Source organism: Chiloscyllium plagiosum, unplaced genomic scaffold, assembly GCF_037043375.1.
Source record: "Chiloscyllium plagiosum isolate Xiang-an unplaced genomic scaffold, Cpla_swu_hap1 HiC_scaffold_31, whole genome shotgun sequence".
Classification (NCBI taxonomy): Eukaryota; Metazoa; Chordata; class Chondrichthyes; order Orectolobiformes; family Hemiscylliidae; genus Chiloscyllium; species Chiloscyllium plagiosum.
This window is the reverse complement of record NW_028270169.1, coordinates 64,271,697-64,293,812: the sequence shown is the minus strand read 5'-3', so window position 1 is coordinate 64,293,812 and position 22,116 is coordinate 64,271,697. Positions and strand designations below refer to the sequence as shown.

General features: G+C 42.4%; 1 protein-coding gene across 1 annotated transcript in view; it reads left to right on the top strand.

The window, feature by feature from the left end:
* Positions 1 to 22,116, top strand: part of dhx33 (DEAH (Asp-Glu-Ala-His) box polypeptide 33) — a 98,631-nt gene that overhangs the window by 42,323 nt on the left and 34,192 nt on the right. Inside the window, exons 5-6 of the mRNA XM_043718879.2 lie at positions 4,425 to 4,610; positions 19,513 to 19,624. Coding sequence (XP_043574814.2) covers positions 4,425 to 4,610; positions 19,513 to 19,624 — 298 coding nt within the window. The remainder of the gene's footprint in view (positions 1 to 4,424; positions 4,611 to 19,512; positions 19,625 to 22,116) is intronic.

The following is a 22,116-nucleotide window of genomic DNA, read 5'->3' as shown; positions in this document are numbered from 1 at the left end:
TAACAGAATTAATTAATGACCTCCAAATGAAGGCACATCAAGGCAAAGAGTTAAAGATTGGTATTCTAAACTTAAATAAGGCCAACCATGTCGGCATGAAAGCTCATCAAGCTGCAGTGAACTGGAATAGAGAATAGCCAGGGAATAGAGAAGGAGTGACATTTGGAGTAAGTATATCCCTAAAATAAAGAAAAAATCTAAAGGGAGTACCCATCATGGTGGATAAAAGAGCTTTGTTCCAACTTAACTTAAGGAAGTTGCACAATTGCACAGAAATGAATGACAGGTCAGATGATTGGTTGGAATACTAAGAATGTCTGACAATGATGAAAGCATTAATCAGAAGAAAGCTATCTATGCTGTGACTATGATGCTGAGAGGAAACTAGTGAGAAATGTGAAAACATAAGAGTTTAGATAAGTCTACACGGATTTAAAAAGTAAGAATAAATAGAGTTTGATCCTCTGGTGAGTGAAAATAAGGAGTTATTAGTAAATAAGAATGGTGGATGAATTGAGCAAATAATTTGTTTCTGTTGTCATGATAGAGGTGACAAAGAACATTCTGGTAATTGCAATAAGTCAGGTAGTGGAAGGGAGAAAGGAAATTTGATGAAATTGCAATCACTAGGGAAATAGGACTCAGTGAACTGATGGAGCTGTAGGCTGACCAGTCTGCATTTCCTGATCTTTATCTTGAAGTTTTAAAAGGACAGGATGGATGAGGGAATGGATGTATTCAGGAAAGGTTCAATCAGACTGGGATGTAGCAAATATAAATCCTCGACTTAAAAAGACAAAAAACAGGAAACTAAAGGCCAGTTAGCTTGACATCTGTTTTGGGCAACACTTGTTAATTCAAACAGATAAAGAGCTGACTTCTTAGAAAAACATAACTTTTAGGGAACAGTCACCACGACTGAGTGAAAGGGAATTGTTTTTAACCAATTTATTCGAGTCCTTTGAAGGAGTAACATGCACTGTGGATCAATGAAATATAGTAGAGCCCCTGTTTCTGAGCCAGGAGGCCTGGATTCGAATCCCAAATGCTTCAGGGGTGTGACATAACCTCTCTGAAGAGGTTGATTAGAAATATCTAGATATCTGAAGAGAGAGAAGACGTGGTAACTAAGGTTTCTGATGAGCCAATGATAGGTAGGAAAATATGTTGCGTAGAGAATATAAGGAGATTGCAAACAGATTGACCTAGGTTGAGTGGATGAGCAAAATTCTGGCAGATGAGGTATTATTTGGGAAAATGTAAAGCTGTTCACTGTGACAGGCCAAATTAAAAAAGCAGAGTATTATTTAAATGGACAATAACTGTAGAATTCTGAATTACAAAGTGATCTGTGTTCACATGCAGGAGTGAGAAAGTCAGTAAGCAGATACAGCAAGTAATGAGGGAGGCTAATGGAATACCATACCACACTGCAACAGTAATTGCAAGTAAAAATAAGGGTATTCTTTAGACAGAGCTTTGATGAGACTTTGTTTTATTGTCTTTATGGAGTCATAGAGTCATATAGCATGGAAACGGAGCCTTTGGTCCAATCAGTCCATGCTGAACATAATCCTATACTAGTCCCACCTTGCCTGCTCCTGGCCCATATTCCTCCAAACATTTCCTATTCATGTATTTATCCAAAAGACTTTTAAACATTGTAATTGTACCCACATCTTCAGGAAGTTCATTCCACACATGAACCACCCTATGTTTTAAAAAAGACATTGCCCCCCATGTCCTTTTTAAATCTGTCTCCTCTCATCTTAAAATGTGTCCCCCTTGTCTTTAAATCCCACATCCTAGGGATAAAAAAAAAATACTATTAATTCTATCTATACCCTTAATTATTTTATAGACTCCTATAAGGTTGCCTCTCAACCTCCTACCCTCCAGTGAAAATGGTCCAAGCCTATCCAGCCTTTCTTTATAACTCAGACCTTCCATACCTGGCAACCTTCTGGTGAATCTCTTCTGAAGCCTCTCCCAATATTTTTTGTTTAACTGGGTGGCCAGAACTGGACACAGTATTCCAGAAGAGTCCTCACCAATGACCTATACAACCTCAACATGACTTCCCAGCTCCTGTATTCAAAAGACTGAGCAATGAAGGCAAGTATGCCAAACAACGTTTTAACCATCCTGTCTATATGTGACGCAAACGACAAAGACTTTGTATCTAAGTCCCTAGGTCCCTCTGTTCTACAATACTACCCAAGGTCTTACTGTTAATTCTATTAATCCTACCGTTGTTTGTTGTACCAAAATGCAATACAATAGCATTTATCCAAATTGAACTCCATCTGCAATTTTTCAGCCCATTGATCCATTTGATCAAGATACTTGAGGAACAAAGAATGTAAAAGCATTGGAGGTGAATCGGAGGAGGTTTACAAGATTGATATCTGGAATGAGTGGTTTGTCATAGAGTCCTACAGCACATAAACAGGTCCTTCAGCCCAAATTGGTCCATGCCAATAAAATGTCCATCCGCACTAACCCCATTTCCTTGCAGTCAGGCCCATATCCTTCTAAACCTTTCTTACCCATGTATTTGTTCAAATGCCTTTCTCATTCCACAATACGACCTATTTTAGTGTCATCTGAGGATTGTTTTTTGAGGATAGGTTGATTAGGCTGAACTTGTTTTCTCTGGACTGAAGGGTGGCTTGATGTATGTAAGATTGAGTAATCTTGACAAGGTAATCAGAGGGTTAGATAGGCTGGACAGTGAGAGTCTTTTTCCTTTGATAGCGATGGCTAGCATGAGGGGACATAGTTTTAAATTGAGGGGTGATAGATATAGGACAGATGTCAAAGGTAGTTTCTTTACTCAGCGAGGACATAGAACATAGAGTAGTAGGGGCGTGGAACACACTGTCTGCAACAGTAGTAGACTCGCCAACTTTAAGGGCATTTATGTGGTCATTGGATAGGCATATGGATGAAAATGGAATAGTGTAGGATAGATGGGCTTCAGATTGGTTCCACAGGTCGGCGCAACATTGAGGGCCGAATGGCCTGTACTGTGCTGTTATGTTCTATGGAAAGGATGTTTCTTCTGGTGGGCAAGTCCAGACTAGGGAGCTGGATGTCGGAAAATTCCCCCAGGACTCTCGAGCTGGCATAGGATAGTTATGGAACACATCCCCCTGGACCTCCTTACGAGTATGGTGCACCAGAAAATGTATTAGTTCTGTAGAACATGCCTGCCCTTTTTGAATTATATTGATGTAGATGTATCGACTATATTATCCAGAGTCTTTGTCTAGGTGTGAGGCCTGTGCCTGTCGGTTTCGGGTCCCCTGGAAGGAAGAATCCCGTATAGATATGGTACACTCACTATTGCTCCCAATGTTGGGGAGCTGTGATGAGAATGCACTGAGTGTAATAATTTAATTGAATGTTACTTAAGCAACATGTTATAACTTGGTATAATTTTATTTGAAAATGTGTTGCTGGAAAAGCGCAACAGGTCAGGCAGCATCCAAGAGCAGGAGAATCGACGTTTTGGGCATGAGCCCTTCTTCAGGCTCATGCCCGAAACGTCGATTCTCCTCTTCCCTGGATGCTGCCTGACCTGCTGCGCTTTTCCAGCAACACATTCTCAGCTCTGATCTCCAGCATCTGCAGTCCTCACTTTCTCCTATAATTTTATTTTGTCTGTTTATTTTTTTTCTTTTTTTCTTATTGGTTATTTATTGAACTGTAATTTCAATCGAGTTTTTTCATTCTTTTTGTGTTTTGGTAGTTTGTGGAGTAGATTAGTCGTTCGTTTTTTCTTTTTGTTTGTTGTTGCTATTATATTGTACGGTGGTCATACTATTTTGTAATTTTGTAAAAAACCTAAAATCATCTTTCAATAAAATACTGATTTTTAAAAAAAAGATTAGGCCCAATGTTCTGGCATTTAGATGAGTGAGAGGCAATCCCATTGAAATGTAAGATCTTGTGGGAGTTTGACAAGGTAGACACTGAGAACTTGGCATCAGGATAAGAGACCAATCATTTAGAATTGAGAAGAGGAAAATTACTTTGGACTTTACTTTGAAAATTACTTTGTTTCAAATCTTTGGACTTATCTGCTGTGGATGTTCCATCATTGAATATGTTTGCACGTGGGAGAGACAGATGTTTGATCTGTCAGAGAAATGGAGAGTAGCATGAAAGTGGAATTGAAGCCCATGAGCTGCTGTGATCATGTGAACAGATTCAATGAGCCATATGTTGTACTCTTGCTTTTTCTCATGTTCTTGCACCCGTTTGACTGTTGCTCGCATTGTTGTTTATATTGAATTGTTGTATATATCTGAATGAATGTGAGGCGCTCTCATTGAAAACAAGTGAAATGGAGAGTAGTGTGAGGAGTGTTGAAAGTTTCTAAAGCATATTTCTTCAAGAGTAACTTATTTCTCGAACAGGAAGCACCACCTTCACACAACGTTCTCGTTTTTCTGACTGGTCAAGAGGAAATTGAGGCCATGAGTCGAACATGCAGGGAAATTGCCAAGCACCTTCCACAAGGCTGTGCGCAGATGTCAGTATTCCCTCTGTATGCATCACTCCCTCACCTGCAGCAGCTTCGAGTCTTTCAACTGGGACAGAAGGTACTTCTTAAAATTCCTGTTGAGCAAATCTTAAAATAAGCACGAAAGTAAGCTCTTCATTTTTTTGTAGAGTGAATAATTGTTGGAGCAAACTTGAGACGGCAGGGCTTTCTAAGTTAGCCTGTATGCACCAGTTGCTTTGTGAGCTCTCTTTAGTTCTTAAGTTCCCTGCCAGTCCTTCTAATTTGTGCCCATTTGTTTGCAAAGCTTTGAACTTAGCCCTTTTGGAATGAAAGCTTAAGGTTACTTGGTATTGGTAGATCTAAATTTGTAGAAATGTTTTCTTCTTCTTTTGTGGAACATGTGTCTTTCTGGTGAGGACAGATTTATTTTGAATGCCTGATCTGGATGTAGGTGAATTGCATTAGAACAGAGTTCAGAGTCATCTGCACTGTTCTGCGAAATCATACATAGGACAGTTAAGATGAGGATGGCTGTTTTCCTACTGAAAAAAAAAATTTAATAAACAAGGTGGGATTTTGCCATAAGTGCTGTTTATTTCATGATCATTAATACTGACTTTCAATTCCACTGGCTGCCAAGGTGGAATTTCAACCCAGGAGCAGAAATCTGAGCCTTTCAATTACAAGCTTGGTGACATTACCAATATCGAAGAGTGTCATGTTGGAAAAGCATGCTGGAGGCAGGATCCGAGGAGCAGGAGAGTCGATGTTTTGGGCGTAAGCCCTTCATCAGGAATGAAGCTTGTGGGCCAAGGGGGCTGAGAGATATATTGGGGCGAGGTAGGTGGAATCTGGGGCTAGGTGTAAATAAAGATGGATAGGTAGGACCATTTAAGAGGGCAGTGCCGAGTTGGAAGGTTGGGACTGGGACATGATGGGAAGCAGGGAGATGGCGAAACTGGTGAAATCCACATTGATCCTGTGTGGTTGGAGGATCCCAAGGCAGAAGATTCCTCTAGGCGTAAGGTTGGTGATGGAGGAGGTCCAGAACCTGCATGCCCTTGATGGAGTGGGAGCAGGAGTTAGTGTCCAGCTACAGGGTGGTGGGGTTGTTTACTGCAGGTGTCCCAGAGATGTTCTCTGAAACGATCTGCAAGTTGGTATCCTGTCGCCCCAGTAGAGAGGAGCCAAAATCAGGTGTGATTGATGCAGTAGATGACATGTGTGGATGTACAGGTAAACTTCTGTCAGATGTGGAAGGATCCTTTGGGGCCTCAGACGGAGGTAAGGGGGGAGGTATGGGCACAGGTTCTGCACTTCTTGCAATGGCGGGAGAGGGTGGGTTGGTGGGGGAGGGTGTGGACTTGATGTTACCAGTATGCCAAAGTCTCGCTGCAATCATTGTGGTTAGCTTTGAGAAGCTTCTATTTTCCCTGTTGATGGCATAAGCATAATTTCTTCCATGGAGAATATCATGATCCGATTTCAGATTTGTGCTTGAAGCACTTGTCTGAGTATTTGGTATACTGTAATTAATGGGTTTTGTAAATCCTCAGTTTGTAATCAAATATAACACTTTTCTCTGTGGAAACAATAATGTAATGACATTACTACTGGATTAATAATCTGGAAGCCTGGACAAATGCAATAGAAGCCGGAGGTTAAATTCCCACAGCAGCTCAATGTGTTTAAGCCCAGTTAATACTTGAATCAAAGGAACATTAGAAATAAGAACAGGAATAGGCCATTTGGTTTTTCATTCCTGCCCTGCTATTCTATAAGATTATGGCTAATCTATCTCGGGCCTCAACTCCTCCTTCATGCCAGCTCCTTATAGCCCTCCATTCCCTGATATTTAAAAAAAAAACTGTCTGCCTTCTTTTTAAATGCATCTAGCCTCCACAATGTCCATGATAGAAAATCCCAGGCATTGACTACCCTTTGGGAGCATTCCTTTGCATTTAAGTTTTAAATGAGTGTCCCCTCATTCTTTAACTATGTATCCTAGGTGAAAATCCTCAATGAGTGCAAGCATTTTCTCAACGTTTACCCTGTAAAGCCTCTTCAGAATCTTTTATGTTTCAAGAAGATCACCCCTCATTCTATTAAACTCAAATGAATAAAGGCCAAACATATTGAGCTGTTCTTGTTTAGTCAACTGTTTCAATCCAGGAATCAGCCTCCTGTGTGTCTTTTGAACAGCCTCCAATACCAGTATATCCTCCCTTAAATATGGGCATCAAACTGTATACAGTACTCCAGGTGTAACCTCAAATACCCCGTGGAGTTGTAACAAGACTTCCCAATTTGTAAACTCCAACCATATAGCTATAAAGGTCAACATTGTATTTATCTACTGAATTACTTACTGCACCTGTGTTTGATGTAAAGGGATACCCAAATCACACTACTGTGCATTTTATGGAGTCTCTCTCCTTTTAATTAATTAATAGTCTCCATTTGATTCATCCTATCAAGAATTTCACACTCCTCACTTTCATAAATTAAAGTTCATCAGCCAAGTTTTTGCTCACATGTGTAACTTATCTCTTCCCTTGCAGATTCCTTATGTCCCCCTCATAACATACCCTGCCAACATATTTGTAACATCAACAAATTTAAATACATTACAATTGAGTCATAGAGTCCTCCTGCACCGACACAGGCCCTTTGGCCCAGACTGCTCCATGCTGACCAGAATGTCCACCCACGCTAACCCCATTTCCCTGCACTTAGCTCATATCCTTCTAAACTTTTCCTATCCATGCATTCGTCCAAATGCCTTTTAAGTGTTAATGTACCCACCTCAACCACTTCCGCTGGCAGCTCATTCCATATGCATTCCACCCTCTGTGTAAAAATGTTGCCTCTCTTTAATTCTTTCCCCTCTAACCTTAAACTGATGCCCCTCTCGTCCTTGATTTCCCAACCCTGGGAAAAAGACTGAGTACATCCACCCTATCCATGCCTTTCATGATCTTATACACTTCTATAAGATCACCCCTCAGTCTCCTATGTGCTAAAGAAAAACATCCTCGCTTGTCCAACCTCCCTGTATAACTCAGACCACTGAGTCCCGGCAACATCCTTGTACATTTCTTTCCAGTTTAATAACATCCTTGAACAGTGGGACCAAAACTGAACGCAATACTCCAGATACAGCCTCACCAACATCCTGTACAACTGTAACATAACTCCTAACTTCTATAGGCAAAAGTGAGCACTGCAGATGCTGGAAATCAGAGTCTAGATTAGAGTGGTGATGGAAAAATACAGTAGATCAGGCAGCATCCGAGGAGCAGGAGAATTGATGTTTTGGGCAAAAGCCCTTCATCAGGAAAGCCCATCCCTGATGAAGGGTTTTTGCCCCGAAACGTCGATTTTCCTGCTTCTCGGGTGCTGCCTGACCTATTGTGCTTTTCCAACACCACTCTAATCTAGACTCCTAAGCTCTATACTCAATGCCCTGCCTGATGAAGGCCAGTGTGCTTAAAGCCTTCTTCACTGCCCTGTCTACTTGTGACTCCACTTTGAGAACCATGCACCTGAACTCCAAGGTCTCTTTGTTCCACTGTACTCCTTAAGGCCCTACCATTAATCATGAAACTTCTACCTTGATTTAACTTTACAAAATGTAAGACCTCACACTTATCCATATTAAACTCCATTTGCCATTTCTCAGCCCCACTTCCCAAACTGATCAAGGTCCTGCTGCAACCTTCCTCAATGTCCACGCTACTGCCTTCTTGAGTTTCATCTGCAAACTTACTAATCATGCTTTATACATTCTCATCCAAATCATTGATATAGATAACAAACAGTAAAGGTCCTCCAGTTCAACAAGCATCCTTCCACTATTACCCTCTACTTCCTACTGTCAAGTCAATTGTGTATCCAGTTTGCCAGTCCCCCTGGATTCCATGTGATCTGACCTTCCAGAGCAGCCTACCATGTGGAATGTTATCAAAAGCCTTATGAAATCCATTTGGACTCTGTCTACCGCCCTGCTCTCATCAATCTTCCTGGTCACTTCATCAAAGAACTTTAACAAATTTGTGTGGCACAATCTCCCATGCACAAAGCCATGCTGACTATTCCTTATCAAACCCTGTCTTTCCAAATGCATGTACACCTTATCTCACAGAATCTTCTCAAGTAACTTACCTACCACAGATATTAAGCTTACTGGTCTAGAGTTCCCAGGCTTTTCTTTGCAGCCCCTCTGCAAGTTCTTTAATTTAGAATGTAAATAATTGAGACCCATAGTCTGATCCTTGTGATGCTCCTCTATTACATCTTTCCAACCTGAAAACGACACATTAATCCTCAAAGAATTTATAGGATTTTTTTAATCACCAGTCCTGAATCTACACAAATACATTACCTCCAATACTATGAGCTCCCACTTTGTGCAATCACCTATTACATGCCACTTTCTCAAATGCCTTTTGGAAATCCTCATATATTAATCTACCAGTACCCTTTTATCAACTCTGCTCGATATATCCTCAAAGAATTCAGCAATTTTGTCAAACATGATGCTTTTTCAAAAAAAACTATGTGGACTCAGTTTTATTGTGTTAAGCTTATTTTTTCCCTAACAATGGAGTGTGGATTGCCACCTCGGTGTGATTAGATTAGATTCCTTACAGTATGGAAACAGGCCATTTGGCCCAGCAAGTCCATACCACCCCTCAGAAGAGTAACCCACCCAGGCCCATTCCCCTACCCGATATTTACCCCTGACTAATGCACCTAACACTGTGGGCAATTCAGCATGGCCAATTCACCTGACCTGCACATCTTTGGATTGTGGGAGGAAACCGGAGCACCCAGAGAAAATCCACGCAGACACTGGGAGAATGTGCAAACTCCACACAGACAGTCGCCCCGAGGTTGGAATCAAACCTGGGTCCCTGGTGCTGTGAGGCAGCAGTGCTAACCACTGTGCCACCATGCTGCCCCATGGTGTGGTAGAGAGGCTCGAGTGTTCTATTTATTGAGAGCGGTGCCATCGGGAGTTCTCAACTCCTGGCAGGGCCATGCGTGAACGTAATATTGGAAGGGAGAAACCAGACACAGCACAATCCAAAACAAGTCCTCAACAGTAATCCAGATGGAAAATACTATCAGTGTCTGCAACAGTGGATGCAGGCTGTAGCAATAGGAGGATCTTTGGTCATCAAGGTTTCCTTGTCACTTGAATTGGATCTACGTTCTGTCAACAACTGTGTACCTGCTGATTTGCAACAGTTAAAAGATGTCCTGCACAAAGCATCTATATAAAGGAATTCAACCACCTACCCCACAACAATCCCTGTGGCGAGAGGTGATGGGCAGGACTGAGAAATCTAGAACCAGCAGGTAATGGTCATGAGTGTCTGTGCTCCAACTCTTGATGCCACAGATGAATCCAAAGAAGGTTACTACTCCACCCTGGGCATCATACTGATCAATAGCCCTTAGGAAAATAAAATGATCCTGCTTGGTGACTGCAATGCACCAATTGGAAAGGACACCCAACTCCGGAGAGGCACCATCAGAAATGAAGAAGTAGGGAATTGCAACACCAATGGGATTATCCTGCTCACCAAATGTGTGGAATGCCAGTTGGTCATCACCAAAACACTGTTCTATTAAAAAGACAAGTTCAAGGTTTTTTGGAAGCATCCATGTTCAAAGCACTAGCACATGATCAACTACATCATCATTCAGTTCTGAAATTAAAAAGATGACCTCGTTACCACAGCATTGACCGGTGCAGACAACTGGTGAGCAGACCTCATCTGCTTCTCCATGTCCTCCAAATGCTATCAGAAGCAGTTCAGAAAAAAAACCTCAAATAGTGATCTTCAAGTCATGGAGATGTACAGCGCAGAATCAGAACCTTCAGTCTGACTTGTCAATGCTGACCAGATATCCTGAATTAATCTAGTCCCATTTGCCAGTATTTGGCCCATATCCCTATGAAACCTATCCAGATGCCTTTTAAATGTTGTAATTGTACCAGTCTCCAACATGTCCTATGGCAGTTCATTCAATACAAGCACTTCCTTCGTGTGGAAAAAGTTGCTCTTTAAATCCTTATAAATCTTTCCCTTCTCACCTTAAACCTATGCCCACTATCCTGGAAAAAAAGACTTTGACTATTCACATTATTCATGCCCCTCATGATTTTATAAATCTCTACATTACCCTCCGACGCTTCAGGGAGAATTGATCCAATCTGTTCAGCCTCTCCCTTATAGCTTAGACCTCGCAATGCCAGGAATAACCCTCGCAATGTCTTTGTAAATCTTTGCTGAACCCTTTCAAGTTGAGCAACCGTAGCAGGTGGCAAACTCTTCACCAAAATCTGCAAAGAGTTCATTTAATGGAGTGGAGGAAACCTGGAAAGAGCCGAGAACAGCCATCATTTCATTCAGTGAAGAAACCATTGGTTACAAACAAGGAAACACCAAGACTGGTTTGAGAATGACCACATCATCCAAGATCTCATTGACAAAAAGAGGCACAAGGACATCACAGAGAGGCAAAGCGTAGAACTCGTCAAACAACAAAGGCAGAATAACAAAGAAGAATGAGGAAATCAAGAGCCAATGGACTGAGAAAGCAAAGGAGCTGCAACTCCTTGCTGACAAACACGACAACCTTTGCCACAAAGCCAATATATGGACACAATACCCTTGGCCTCAAACTGAAGGGGGTAAGGGTGATGTTTTATTGAGAGATCGATAAAACATCAGCCTCTGATGGAGACACTTCAAACTGTGATACAAGCATCTATAAGGACATTATCATACAGCACAGCAACAGACCCTTTGGTCCAACCAGCCCATGCTGACAATAATCTCAAATTAAACTAATACCATTGCCCTCTGCTTGGCCTGTATTCCCTCCAAACCTTTCTTATTTGTGTATATATCCATAATTCTTTTCAACTTTGTAACTGTAAAGATCCAAAATAAAAATCTTAATCCATTGAAATGTAATAACTGCAATAAACATGTTTGATTAAATCCCCCAACTCTCCATCTATGACGAACTTGGACTCCCACCTAGAGTGGCAGAAGTTGAAACCTCTATCAGACACACGAAGAATGGAAAAGTTGCAGGATTGGACAGGATTCCAGCAGAGATTTTCAAACTTGGAGGAACAGAGTTTATCCATTATCTTTATCGACTGTTCCTGAAAATCTGGGACAAAGAAGAAATCCTTGCAAATCTCGGGGATACTGCCTCCATCATTTTTAAGAAAAGAGACAAAGTGAACTCTGGGAATGACTGAAGAGTCTCTCCGTTTTCCATTTCCAGGAAGATCACTGCCCAAATCCTTGCGAGGCACTATCTCCTAATCTTGGCTGAAGTCCTTCTTGAAAGCCAGTGGGGCTTCTGACCAAACTGTGGACAGGATTTTCACTGCTCAGCAAATCCAAGAGAAATGCCAGGAATAACACCAACCACTGCCAATGGTCTTCATCGACCTGACCCCAAGGCTTTTGGCTCAGTCACTTGGGAAGTGCTATCAAAGATCCTGTCAAAAGCCAGCTATCCGATGAAATTCATCTGCACCCTCTTGCCTCCACAACAAGGTATTGGTGATGTCCTCAGTGACAGTAATATGGCAGAATCCTTTGGAAATAAGACTGGGGTCAGGCAGAGATGTGTCAATGTGCCCACCCTTTTTCTCTATTTTCTTCACCACCATTTTTCATGTTAAGAACAGGTTTCCCAGTGATGTGGACTTTGTCGACAGTTTTGGATGGAAAGTTTTTTTTTTAGATTAGGTTATTTACAGTGTGGAAACAGGCCCTTCGGCCCAACAAGTCCACACCGACCCGCCGAAGCGTAACCCACCCAGACCCATTTCATTTACCCCTTCACCTAACACTATGGGCAATTTAGCATGGTCAATTCACCTAACCTCTTTTCTACCTCAACTAGTTGAAAAACAGGAAGAAAACGACCATGACCTCACTTGTGGAACTTCAGTATATGGATAACTATGTTCTGTCCACTCTCTCAGAAGAGAATCTTCAATACTCACTTAAAGACTTCATGAAAGCATGCAAAATAATTGATTCCTGCCTCAACCTCAAGAAGACTGAAATCATTTACCAAACAGTCCCAGATCAATACCCGGTTCATCACTCCAAGATCAAACTCTCCCAAACGTGAAATATTTCCCCTACCTGGGAAGCTACCTCCCTACTAAGACTGACATCAATGCGAAACCAACTCCACCGGGCCGGACACATGCCTGAGTTTCCATTACTAAAGTAAATCATTTTTGTCCAGCTCAAGAAAGACACTTGAACGAGAGGAGGACAAAGGAAGTATTTGAGAGACTCCCTGAAGACTTGCCTCAAGAAATGCAACATAGATGTTAATGCGTGGGAAATGTTACTTCAGAAGAAACCACTTGGCGGAAGCTCCTGTGTGAAGCAACACAATTCTTTGAGAATACAGTCAGCAAATGGAAGTACAACAAAGGAACCATAGGAAAGAATGCTAATGATCTGAAGGTCAAAGACAAATTGCATCTCCTGCAAACACCTCATTGCTGGAGGATTAGGCTCATCAGCCACACAAAGGACCCACAGAATTCACAGCCAGTGACATGGAATTTCCGAGGTGGACAATTGTATTTGTTAGTGAGTGATTATTGATGTAGATGAATGCACTCCAGCATTTTCCCAACAACAGATGTCAGATTAGCTGACCTATAGTTTTCTGCCTCACACCACTCTTAAATATGGGGTGTCACTTAATAGTTTTCCAATCTGCTGGCATGCTTCCAGAATCAAGTGAATGCTGCAGTATTTCAACTGAAGTCTTCAGTATCTCTGCAACGTGTTCTTTTTAAAGTTCTTGAGTGCAGTCCTGTCGACCTGTCTGCCTTTAGTTTGTCAGATACTTTGATTGACGGAGACTATTGCAAGAGAAGAACACACAAACAGGCTAGACATGAAGCCTATCAAGCTTGCCCTGCTATTCAGTATGATCAAGCACGATTGAACACTTTCATACCTTCATTCATACCATTCCCCACTTCCTGATTGTTTGCTTACCACTAGTTTTATACTATTTTGTAAACCTTAATCTCGAATAAAATATCAGTCTAATTCATAATGATCATGAAGTTGTTTGGTATGCTTTCTTTTATTGGTCAGAACATTGAGTAGAGGAGTTGGGAGGTCATGTTGTGGCTAACAGGACATTGGTTAGGCCACTTTTGGCAGATTGCGTGCAATTCTGACCTCCTTCCTATTGGAAGGATGTTATGAAACTTGAAAGGGTTCAGAAAAGATTTACAAGAATGTTGCCTGGGTTGGAGGATTTGAGCAATAGACTGGGCCCATTTTCCCTGGAGTGATGGAGGCTGAGGGGCGATAGAGGTTTATCAAATCTTGAGGGGCATGGAGCAGATAAACGGACCCCTCTGTTCCCGAGGGTGAGGGTGTCCAGCACCAGAGGGCATAGGTTTAGGGTGAGAGGGGAAACATATAAAAGAGACCTAAGGGGCAACCTTTTCACTCAGAGGGTGGTGCATGTATGGAATGAGCTGCCAGAGGAAGTGGTGCAGGCTGGTACAATTACAGCATTTAAAAGGCATCTGGATGGGTATATAATTAGGAAGAGTTTAGAGAGATATGGGCTAAGTGCTGGCAAATAGGTCTAGATTAGGTGAGGATATCTGGTCGGCATGGACGAGTTGGACCGAAGCGTCTGTTTTCTGTGCTGTACATCTCTATGACTATATAACCCAGAGTCATCAAAACCAATCTGGTTCACTGACATTATTCAGGACACAATGACTACATAATGATCACCACCATTTGCAAGGACTCAACACTGAAGCAAGTCCATATTAAAATATGTCAAGACTTGTTATAATCTAGGCTTGGGCTGAAAAGTGGCAACTAACATTGTGTGGCACAGTGCCAGGCAACGATCCTCAAGATGACCCCCAGGTGTCGGATCTCTCAGTGGAAGAGTATTTCAGTTATAGTGCCCACAACTGCTTCACTTTTACCACGGCCATGGAGAGGGATAGGAACAGACAGTATTTAATTGAGGAAGGGGAAATTATACTGCTATTAGACAGGAGCAATGGAGTATACATTGGGAACAGTTGTTCTATAGGAAATATACAACAGAAGTGTGGAGGCTGTTTAAGGAGCACTTGTTGCATGTGTTGGGTAACTTTGTGCCACTGAGACAGGCAAGGAATGGTAAGGTAAAGGAGCTTAGATGACAAGAGAAGAGGAGCTTTTCATCAAGAGGAAGAAGGAAGCTTGCTTAATGTTGAGTAAGCAAGGATCTGGCACAGCATTAGAGGGTAGCTAGGAAAGAACTCAAAAATGGATTGAAGAGAGGTAGGAGGGGGCACAAAAAAAACCATAGTGGGAAGGGTTCGGGAAAAACCCAAAGGCATTCAACACTTTTACACGAGGAATAAGAGAATGATCAGAAAGAGGGTAGGGCTGATCAGGGATAGTGGAGGGAACTTGTGCCTGGAGTTTGAAAGGGTAGGGTAGGCCCTAAATGAGATTTTTTTCAGTATTCACGAGAGAGAGAGAGAGAGAGACCTTGTTGATAGTGAGAACATAGTGAACCAGGTTAATAGGCTTGAACAGATCGATATTAAGAAAGTGGATGTGCTAGAAATTCTGGGAAGCATCAAGATAGATAAGTCCCCAGGGCCGGACCAGATATATCCAAGGTTATTAGGAAAAGTAAGGACTGAGATTGCTGCGCCTCTGGCGATGATCTTTGCATCCTCACTCTCCATGGGAGTAGTACCAGATGATTGGAGGGAGGTGAATGTCGTTCTTCTGTTTAAGAAAGGGAAGAGGGAAGTCCATCAGAATTACAGACTAGTCAGTCTTGTGTCTGTGGTAAGCAAGGTACTGGAAAAGATTCTGAGAGGTAGGATTTATGACTTTATACATTGTTTGATTAAAGCTAGTCAGCTTTGTGAGGGGCAGGTCATGCCTCACAAGCCTTATTGAGTTCTTTGAGGATGTGACTAGACAAGTTGGCAAAAGTCGAGCAGTGAATGTGGTGTATATGGATTTCAGTAAGGCATTTGATAAAGTTCCCCACGGTAGGCTCATTCAGAAAGTTAGGAGGTATGGGATACAGAGAAGTTTGGCTGTCTGGATACAGAATTGGCTGGCTGAAATAAGACAGCGAGTGGTAATGGATAAAAAGTATTCCGCCTGGAGTTTGGTGAACAGTGGTGTCCCACAGGGATCTGTTCTTGGCCCTCTACTCTTTGTAGTTTTTTTGAATGACTTGGATGAAGAAATGGAAGTGTGGGTTAGTAAGTTTGCTGATGACACAAAGGTTGGTGGTTTTGTAGATAGCATCCGGGGCTGTTGCAGGCTACAACAAGACATTGACAGGATGCAGAGCTGGGCTGAGAAGTGGTGGATGGAGTTCAACCTGGATAAATGTGAAGTGATTCATTTTGGAAGGTCGCATTTGAATGCTGAATACAGGGTTAAAGACAGGATTCTTGGCAGTTTGGAGGAACAGTAGGATCTTGGGAACCACGTACATAGATTCCTCAAAGTGGCCACTCGGGTTGATAGGGTTAAGAAGACATATGATGTTTTGGCTTTCATTGACAGGGGAATTGAGCTTAAGAAACGGGACATTTTGCTGGAACTCTATAAAACCCTGGTTAGACCACATTTGGAATATTGTGTCCAATTATGGTTGACTCATTACAGGAAGGATGTAGATTCTTTAGCAAGGATGCAGAGGAGATTTACTAGGATGCTGCTTGGACTGGAGGACATAGCCTATGAAGAGAGGTTGAGTGAGCTGGGGCTTTTCACACTGGAGAGAAGAAGGAAGAGAGGTGACTTGGTAGAGATGTACAAAGTAATGAGAGGCATAGATAGAGCAGATAGCCAGAGACTTTCCCCAGGGCAGGAATGGCTGTCACAAGGGGTCATAGGTTTAAGGTGACTGGAGGAAGGTATAAGGGAGATGTCAGAGGTAGGTTCTTTACTCAGAGTGATGGGTGCATGGAATGCATTGCCAGCAGGCAATTCTTCTTCAGGCCTGAAGAAGGGCTTATGCCCGAAACGTCGATTCTCCTGCTCCTTGGATGCTGCCTGACCTGCTGCGCTTTTCCAGCAACACATTTTCAGCTCTGATCTCCAGCATCTGCAGACCTCACTTTCTCCTCAGAGACATTAGCGACATTTAAGCGGCTGCTGGACAAGCAGATGGACAGCAGTAAATTGAGGGGTGTTTAAGTTAGGTTGATCTTAGATTAAGATACCGTATAAACTCGAGTAATAGTCCAATTTTTTTTTACTTTTTAGGATTAAATTTATGAGTTTGACTATTACATGGATAATACTTTTGAAGGGCTGAAATTCATGCCTGTCAAAATTCATACCGTATCATTAGCAGAAGCCCAATTGATCTCTAAATGAAGAAAAGAAGAGAAAGCAAATTATGGTAATTCTGAAAATCCAGAGCACAGCACAACAGCCAGTGGACTGGAAGACAGAGAATGGAGCGGAACAACTGGCAAACTGGAAATCTGGAATGGGCCATGACATCTGGCACGCTGACTCAGAAATATTGATTTGTTATCTGTTAAGAACTAGGGTTGACTTTTACACTAACTATATGGAAAGTTCCACATTATTTGGCCAAAAGTAGGGAGTTTACTTTTACGAGATCGACCCAGTAAATACTCAGCACAACATTATGGACCGATGGGCCTGCAACATGCAGTATTGTTCTATGTCCTAAGAGACAATCTAACAGCTGCTCCTTTACCTTCAATTGTATTAGCATCACTGAATCCCCCACAATGATCATCCTGGTAGTTACCATCAATCAGAAACTGAACAGGACTCTCCATATAAATACAGTGGCTTCAAGAGCAAGTCAGAGGCTAGGAATGCCACAATGGGTAACTCGCCTTCTGAATCCCCAAAGCCTGTCCAAAAGGCACAAGTCAGGAGATGTAATGGAATACTCCCCACTTGCCTGGGGACAGTAATAACATTTTGAGCAGTTTGACACTATCCAGGAAAAGACAGCCCACTTGATTGGCACCACATCCACTCCCTGCACCGCCAGTGCTCAAGAGCAACAGTGTGTACTATCTACAAGATGCATTGTAAAACTTTGCCCACGCTCCTCAGCATCTCAGCATTTAGGACATAGGTAGCAGATACATGGGAACACCATCACCTGTACGTTCCTCTCCAAGCCACTCACCATCCTGACTTGGAAGCATTTCAGCATTCCTTGTTACTGCTTCAAAATCCTGGAATTCCCTGCCTAATGGCATTGTGGGTGTACTGTTTGCACATGGACTGCAGTGGTTCAAGAAGGCAGCTCATCACCATGTTCTCCAACATAATTAGAGACCAGCAATAAATGCTGGCCATTCAGGTGGTTCGAGCAATGTGATTGAATTGTAACTACCAGCTGATGAGCAATTCAGCTGTCCCAAATCATGATGAGGAAAATATACTTGAGTGGTAATTATGCCTCATGAATTACAGTGAACAATTTTTGATGGACAATAAATGATGCATATATCCCATAAACATAAGCCAATGCTGTGTCGAAGAGTGAGCTGTCAGGAAGTTGCAGAGGTATGACTCTATGTTTCAGTGTGATTACAGCAAGCTGAGTGAGTCAGCAAATGCAAGGAAGATAAAGTATAATCTGAATAGTGTGAATGTATCCAGTTTGGTCGCAGGAACTGGAAGGCAGGAGATGGATTTTAGATTTAGATTCCCTACAGTGTGATACAGCCCCTTTGGCCCAGCAAGTCCACAATGACCCTCTGAAGAGTAACCCACCCAGACCCATTCCCCTCTGACTAATGCACCTAACACTATGGGCAATTTAGCATGGCCAATTCACCTAACCGGCACATCTTTGGACTGTGGGAGGAAACCGGAGCACCCAGAGGAAACCCACGCAGACACTGGGAGAATGTGCAAACTCCACACAGTCAGTCACCCGAGGCTGGAATTGAACCTGGGACCCTGGTGCTGTGAGGCAGCAGTGCTAACCACTGCGCCACCATACTGCCCCAGTGGCTATAAATTGAGAGAGGGGAATGCACAATAAGACAGATGTTCTCATACACCAGTCACTGAAGCTAAGTATGCAGGTGCAACAGAAAGTGAAGAAGGCAGGTGGTATTTGGACATCACAGCAAGAGAGAGGGCAGGGATGTTTTGCTGCAATTGTACAAGGCCATGGTGAGACCACATTTGGAATATTGTGTACTTTTGATCTCCCTTCTGAGGAAGAATGTTCTTTCGATGGAGGGACTGCATTGAAGGTTTATCAGATTGATTCCTGGTATGGCAGGACTGACATAAGAGGCGAAGTTGAATCAGTTAGGTTTATATTCACTGGAATTTAAAAGATTGAGAGGGATTTCATAGAAACCTATAAAATTCTAACAGGTCTAAGACAGGCTAGTTGTATGTAGGATGTTTCCAGCAGAGGGGGAATCCTGAACCTGGGTTCCATTCTAAAGATATCAGGTAAATCATTTAGGACAGATGAGGAAAAAATTCTTCAGCCAGAATTGTGAGCCTATGGAATTCGCTACCACAGAAGGCAGTCAAGGCTAAAACGTGGTGCGATTTCAGGAAGGATTTGAATAAAGCACTTGGGGCTAAAGCAATCAAAAGATATGGGGAAAGGCGGGAACAGGTAGTTGTGTTGAATGATCAACCATGATCATAAGGAATGGCTGAGCAGGTTCAAAGGGCTGAATGGCCTACTCCTACTCTGATTTTCTATGGTTTCTAATATTAAAAAAGTTTCTATCTGTACAATAATATAATTCCACACAACACTCTCAAAGCCCATTTGTCCTTTTGGGAATGACATGGGGCAAAGGTTTATGAGCAGTAATTGGAGGTGGTGTATTGGCTGGAAATGAAAGATTTCACAATGGCATGTGCTGATGATTTTTGATCTGTTTATAGGGCTGCCGTAAAGTGATTCTTTCCACAAACATCGCAGAAACATCGATCACCATTCCAGGCATCAAATACGTTGTGGATACAGGCATGGTGAAAGCCAAGCGCTACACCCCTGGTAGGTGATATTCATCTCTGACTTACCTTGTTCCTTCTGGTCTCTCCACTCTTCACCACCACCCCTGCCAACCACCACTACACACATCCTTTCACTTTCACCTTGCTTTTCCCTAATGCTCAAAATACACATGGGTGCTGAGCAAATCTGGTCCCAAAATCACCAAATCACATGGCAAAATTCACTTGTGGTCAGCCACTGAGAAAGGTCATCTGCTTTAAATGGATTGGATAGGTGTGGTGAAAAGCTGCTCCAACAGTTGTGGGCAAGTTGTTGGAGGGAATCTTGAGGGACAGGGTTTACATGTATTTGGAAAGGCAAGGATGGATTAGTGATAGTCAACGTGGCTTTGTGCCTGGGAAATCATGTCTCACAAACTTGATTGAGCTTTTCGAAGAAATAGTGAAGAGGATTGATGAGGGTAGAGTGGTGGACATGATCTATATGGACTTCAGTGATGTGTTTGAAAAGGTTCATCATGGTAGACTGGTTAGCAAGGTTAGATCCACGTGGAATACAGGGATTTGCCATTTGGATGCAGAACTTGCTTGAAGGTAGAAGATGAAGATGGTGGTGGACAGTTGCTTTTCAGACTGTGGTGTGCCACAAGGATCGGTGCTGGATCCACTGCTTTTTGTCATTTATATAAATGATTAGGATGTGAACATATGGTTACTAAGTTTTCAGATGATACCAAAATTGGAGGTATAGTAGATAGCGAAGAAGGTTACCTCAGATTACAATGGGATCTTGATCAGATGGGCCAGTGGGCTGAGGGGTGGCAGATGGAGTTTAATTTAGATAAATGTGAGCTGCTGTATTTTGGAAAGGCAAATCTTAGTAGGACTTGTACACTTAATAGTAAGGTCCTGGGGAGTGTTGCTGAACAAAGAGACCTAGGAGTGCAGGTACATAGCTCCTTGAAAGTAGAATCACAGGTAGATAGGATAGTGAAGAAGGCATTTGGTATGCTTGCCTTTATTGGTCAGTGCTTTGAAAATAGGAGTTGGTAGGTCATGCTGTGGCTGTACAGCACATTGGTTAGGCAGTTCTGGTGTCCCTGCTAAAGGAAGGATATTTTGAAACTTGAAAGGGTTCAGAAAAGATTTACAAGGATGTTGCCAGGGTTGGAGAGTTTGAGCAATAGGGGGAAGCTGAATAGACTGGGGCTATTTTCCATGGAGTGATGGAGACTGAGAGGTGACCTTTATAGAGGTTTATAAAATCATGAGGAGCATGGATAGCGTAGGTGGACAAGGTCTTCTCCCTGGCATAGGGGAGTCCAGAACTAGAGGGCATAGGTTAGGATATCTGGTTGGCGTGGACAAGTAGGACCAAGGGGTCTGTTTCTGTGCTGTACAGCTCTATGACTCTATAACAATCACAGGATATTCTCTCCAGTGCTTGCTGTTGGAGAGGTTTGACAGGAGCCACTCATAACCTGTTTTAGTTGGAATGAGTATAGGAACTGGATTGGGCCATTAAGCTCAGCGACTCTGCTGCACCATTTAGAGTAATCATGACTGCTGTAACACATTAATGCCTGTATCCCACACTGTGCACTGTGCCACTGATGATCATTATCAACTTATACTTCAAATATATTCAAAGACTGAGTATTCCTACCGCTGGGGAATAGAGAATTCCAAAGCTTCACAATCCTCAGTCTAAAAGGAACTCTCCATTTTCTTTGCTAAGCAGCATCCCCGTTATTTTTACATTTTTCTCTCTGATTCTGGACTGCCCAAACATAAAACTGTCTTAGTTGCATGTATGTTGTATATCCCTTCAGTATTTTGTAGGTTTCAGTGAGGTAAGCCTTCATTTCTTAAAAACTCTGAGGGATACAGGCCCTGTTTGCCCAATCCCTTTGCATAGTTCTGTCCTGCCATCTGAGAAACAAGTGCGATAAACATTTATTTTTCTCCATCTATTGTAATAATATCCTTCAAGTCTCAGAGATATACAGCATGAAAACAGATTCTTTGGTCCAACTCATCCATGTCGACCAGATATTTTAATCTAACCTAGACCCATTTGCCAGCACTTGGCCCTTATCCCTCTAAATTTTCCTATTTATCTACCCATCCAGATGCCTTTTAAATGTTGCAATTGTACCAGCCTCCACTACCTCCTCTGGCAGCTCATTCCATACATGCACCACCCTCTGTGTGAAAACGTTGCCCCTTAGGTCCCTTTTAAATCTTTCCCCTCTCACCCTAAACCTATGCTCTCTAATTCTTGACTGTCCTATCCCAGGGAAAAGATCTTGTCAATTTATCCTAACAATGCCCCTCGTGATTTTATGAACCTCTATAAAGTCACCTCTCAGCCTCTGTCACTCCAGAGAAAACAGCCACAGTCTATTCAGCCTTTCGCTATAGATCTGAGGTAAGGATACCAAAAGTGGACACAACTCAAGATGCGGTCTTACCAAGCTTCTATGTAGTTGCAGCAGGACTTCACTACTCCTAGACTCAAATCCTCTTTCA